Here is a 5,161-nt window from a genome sequence, read left to right on the forward strand (position 1 = left end):
GCTGGTAGTTTCGAACTGCTGACCTTACGGTTCGCAGCCCGATTCGTAACCACTACGCTACTAGAGCTCTTGGGAAATATGTATCAACAGCAACAAGAAAAAATTGTCAAGCAGAAGAGGCTCTGAGAAATAAAAGAAGAGTGAAGTGAGCAGAGAAGGACCTACTATCACCAAGAAAGAAGCCAGGAATGAAGTGTATCCTTTGGGTCTGGGGCACCTGCATTGTGAAACTCAAAGGTCCAGAGAAGACTATCAAGGCACATGGCGATTTACAAGGAATGCTGAAAGAAGATAAAGACCTTTCCCCAAAGCCCACAAAGAAGCCTTCCCCTGGAACCAGCACTCTGAAGTTTGTCTTCTAGTCTCCTAAACTGTGAGAGAATAAATGTCTGTGTGTTATAGCCATCCACTTATGGTATTTCTGTTACAGCAGCACTCGATAACTAAAACAGGTGATATGTACCTTATTTATATTATCAGTAAACTAACCAATCACATAGGTGGACCTTAGCACCTCATTTGCATGACCACACCCACTCATCAGGTGGATGTTACAAAGACTATGGCTACAAGAGCCATATTAAGTAATTGACAGCACTGCAATACCCAAAAGACTTAAAGAATCCATCATATAATTACATAGCAATGCTCGTTGCAGCAATATAAGTAGTCAAAAGGGGGAAATAACCTAAATGCCCAACAACAGATGAACGGATAAACAAAATGTGGTGCATACATAGAATGGAATACTTTCTCTGCCAGTTGGAGAAATGAAGTCTTGATCATGCTACAGTATGGGTGGATCTTGAAGACATTTTTCTGAGCAAAATAATTTAATAACAAAAAGATAAATATGATGTGACTTCATTTATATAAAATGACAAGAATAGTCAAATATATGGAGACCAATGTTTATTGGTGGTTATCAGGGGCAGGAAGGAGAGGGGAAGTGGGTTTGCCAGTATGGAAAAATCGCATTGATAGGGCAGGGTTGCACAGCCAATTATTATAAATGTGGTTGATAAGTTGTACATATGTAAAAAGTTGAATTGGCAAAAGCGTGTGAGAGATATTTACAGAGTAGCTACTAAGGCTGCTTATATACAACCAGAAACCTCAGGGGCTTACTTCCTTGGTTTGGATGTTTAAGGTTACGGCTTCATTGACCATCCCAATTAATTGGCCTAATAACATGTTTAGTGCTTTGGTTCTGCTTCCTAATTAGTTGATTGGTGTATGGAGTTGTAAAAGTTTTCAGTCAATCATCCATTGCCCAACAATTGGTCTCTACTCACCTGAAACAACAGAAGAAGGAGAGTCAGGAATAGGAGGAGGATATGGAATGGGTGGCTGATTATCTCCATGAAAAACTGTCTCATTTGTCACAAGATTAGAAAAAATGGATAGTGCCTGGCTACCATTACTGAACATTTTGATCAAAGATCCCATAGAGGAATCGTCATAGAAGAATCTTTATCAAAAGGGGGAGAAAGCAGAACAGAATTTCAAATACTTGTAGACTCTAGTTTTCTGAGAACATAGTGGGTGGGTGAACTCCTGAAACAATTGCTTTGAGATATCTTTAAACTTTAAACCAACAACGTCCCCTGAAATCTTAATACTAAACAATAATTTAGCTTGTTGTTGTTGAATAACCATGGAGTACTCATAGTGACCCTGCACAGGGTTTCTGAGGCTGCAAATCTTTATGGGAGCAGAAAGCCTCATCTTTCTCCCATGAAACAGCTGGTAGTTTTGAACTGCCGACCTTGAGGTTAACAGCCCGATTCGTAACCACTGTCCATCTTGAGCATTATGTTCTTTTAAGCACTATCTATATAAATAGGAGCAAACTGACTACAACTCCAAAGATTAGATAGGAATCTTAAGGGGCATGATGGAGGAACAACTCAGAAAAAGGTGAGAATAGTTGCGCAACTCAAACACTGTAATCAACGTCACTGAACTGTACATGTAGAAACTTGATTTGGTGTATGTTTGGCTGTGTATATTCTCAACAACATGAAAATGAATAAAATTTAAAGAAAAGAAAGCTCTAAGCAATCTTCAATCTTATACTTGTAGATCTGAGGTTCCTTATTTAAACACACATTAACCTTAATAAGGTTAAGACTTGGAGTTGGGTTCTGGTTCTGCCATTGATTCTGCTCATACTCTGATTAATTTTGTTCTTGTTTTTGTTAAGTGCCATCGAGTCAGTTCCAACACATAGCAACCCTGTATAGGGTTTCCAAGGAGTGGCTGTTGGGTTTGAACTGCTGACTTTGTGGCTCAAACTGATCTTGTGGTCCAGTGTATCATTTTGCAGTGCCACACCAGGACTCCCTCATTAATTAGCATTTCTAAAACCAAGGCTATTGCTGTTTTGCTATGAGTCAATTGTGACTCATAGCAACCCTATAGGACAGAATAGAACTGCCCACAGGTTTCTGAGGCTATAAATCTTCATGGAAGCAGTGGAGTGGCTAGTGTGTTGAAATCATTGACCTTTTAGTTCACAACCTGGCACTTAACCACTAGTTTACTTATCTGTAACATAGTACTGATACTCGTTGCCCTCTGTAGTTATTTTGAAAACTGCAAAATGTACTGTACCATATAACAAATGCTTCTATTTTATTTTTCAGATCATGCCATATTTGGATAAAGTACAACTCCAAAAATAAACAGAAATGCATTCTCTTTGATCCTCCCTCAATGTCTAACTTTACAAATTATTGACTATAAAAGATGCTAAGAAAAATTATGAACAGACTACCCAAACAGACCATTTTATTACGTTTCATAAAACTACATCCTTATTCCTTCCACCCCATTATTTGGACTTAGATGCTTTGAAGGACTTGAGTTATTCAAGATACTTCCCAAAATAAATGACTAAAAAGCTCACTGTAAATGATTTAAAATATTTAAATAATAGTTTTTTAGTCATGCATTTTGGAATGACTATTGATCAGGTTGAATACTATAGTTGCTCAGAGTTAATACTTGCTTCTGAATGCTTAATTACATTATCTTATTCTGTGAGAACTATGATTTTGATCTTTTGAATAAGGGTCATATGAGGTAGTTTTTGGAGTCCTAGTGTGGCACTGTGGGCTAATGCGACAGACTGCAAAGTCATTTGAGCTGCAAGGTCAGTCAGTGGTTCCAGCTCACCAGCTGCTCCTTGGAAACCCTATACAGGGTCGCTGCAGGTTAGAATCGTTAGAATAGACATAACGGCACTTAACAACAACAAGAAGAAGGTGGTTTTCGACAGAACTTTTTGCTGTTGTTCTATTTCATTACCCATTCCCATTTTTGTTGTTTAACAGTCCGCTCTATATGGCAAGTCAAGGACTGCCTGGCCTGGAACTCAGCCTCTCCTTGGCATTTGTCTTTAAATCAGTAAAGTGATCATATTTTGGTTGCCCTCTGCCTCCGTAGGAAGTTCAGATTCCTAAGCCAAAGCATTCTGACGTTAGAAGAGAAATGAATGAACTGGTCTAACATCATGCCTCAGCTAGAACTGCTCTAGGGCAGAGTGTGAATAAGATTAGTCAGCTATGAAGGTATACTAAAAAAAAAAAAAAAAAAAAAAAAAAAAGCCAGACCTAAAGTTAACTCTTTACTTATCAAAAGTGAAATCTGTGAGACTTGGCGCTCAGTGACACTGACTTGTTTTCCTGGGTCTTGCAAGTTTCCTGTCTTTGAAAGAGTGCAATCTTATCTTTCTATTACTGTTGTTATTGCTGTTGTTGTTAAGTGCCATCTAGTGGATTCTGACTCACAGCAACCCTTTATAGGGTATCCAAGGAGCAACTGGTGGGTTTGAACTGCCAACCTCGTGATCCACAGTCCGGTGCTGATCCTACAGTATCACCAGAAGTCTATTACTATTAATGCAAAATATTTGCGTTTTCTATCTCTGACAAGTTTCCACTTTACACAGGTTCTAGCTTTTTAGGGTTTTAGTGTACCTTAGTACCAAGAACTGTGAAGGGTTAGCCTGTTACATTTTCATTGGCAGTGGCAAGATATGAGACCCCTGGGTCAGAGACAATGGACTTTATTACTCAGCACAGCAAGCAGCATGAACCTCATGTTTGAGTTGGTTCCTTTTATTGAGCCACCCCCACCACCAAGACCCATGTGGAAATGGAAGCTGTCTGTGTGGATGCCACACTCACAAAGGGTTTGTCTCATACTTGAGGAACCCTCAGTTTAGAAAACCCAACCTTTACCCCATGGGAATATCTTTATGAGTTGGGACAGAAAACAGACCTGCCCTCTGGCTCCAGCGGAAGATACTGTTAAGGCAGGGAGCCTAGGAGGTCTCTTGGAAAGAGTTTTTGAGAAAGCCAACACTTTGTCTCAAGGAAAGGAAGTCTCTTTGGTTCTCTATTGTACGTACACCCAACACCTAGCCCAGTTCATGGCACATATACAGTACTTGCTTAGTTAATGTCCAGTGAGTGGATTTTCACCAGTGGTTGATTCCTAAGAACTGTAGCCCCATAGTCCCCTGGAGAAACTCCTTGAGCAGCTATGATGGGTCCAGCTGTGGCCTCAGGTAACCCAGCCTTCAACATCTAAGTCTCCCTGAGACAAGAAGCCTAGAGAATCTCTTGGAAGATGAAAGCATCAACCCCAAGATCTTGCCCCCATTTACAGTCTGTTTATTATAAACAGACAACCTGTAAGAGCTCTGTATCTTACTTCCTCTTATTGGAGGCCTGGTGTGGCGCTATGGGTTAATGTGCTGGACTGCAAGGTTGGTTTGAACTGCAAGATTCGTGGTTCAAGCTACTAGTTGCTCCCTAGCTGCTTCTTGGAAAGTCTATACAGGGTCATTATGAATAAGAACTGACTTGAAGGCACTTAACAACAGCAGTCTAAACTGGTTCAATCTGCCTTAAGTGATGACCTTTTCTTGTGGGTGGCAGCTCCTGGGAGGGGCTAGAACTGGAGTGTTGAAGCATGACATCGCATAATAAATTTTGTCTGTTCCCACCAAAGACCTTTTCACTGGAATCCATCCTGAAGAAATGCTGTGTGCACACCCAATTAGCATGACCTCTCCTTAACGGGCCATTTCCAGGAAACCCTGCCAATCCTTATGAAAAAACATGATGCTTATTCCCTACCCAGAATCTTT

The 5,161-nt window shown here is 40.2% G+C and overlaps 1 protein-coding gene across 1 annotated transcript in view; it reads left to right on the forward strand.

Moving 5' to 3' along the window:
- LOC102812443 (chromosome unknown open reading frame, human C1orf227) overlaps positions 1–2,668 on the forward strand; it is an 8,726-nt gene extending 6,058 nt beyond the window's left edge. Inside the window, exon 2 of the mRNA XM_006834016.1 lies at positions 2,649–2,668. Coding sequence (XP_006834079.1) covers positions 2,649–2,668 — 20 coding nt within the window. The remainder of the gene's footprint in view (positions 1–2,648) is intronic.
- Positions 2,669–5,161: the final 2,493 nt, after the last annotated feature.

The sequence above is a fragment of the Chrysochloris asiatica genome, unplaced genomic scaffold (genome assembly GCF_000296735.1).
Source record: "Chrysochloris asiatica unplaced genomic scaffold, ChrAsi1.0 scaffold00009, whole genome shotgun sequence".
Taxonomy (NCBI): Eukaryota; Metazoa; Chordata; class Mammalia; order Afrosoricida; family Chrysochloridae; genus Chrysochloris; species Chrysochloris asiatica.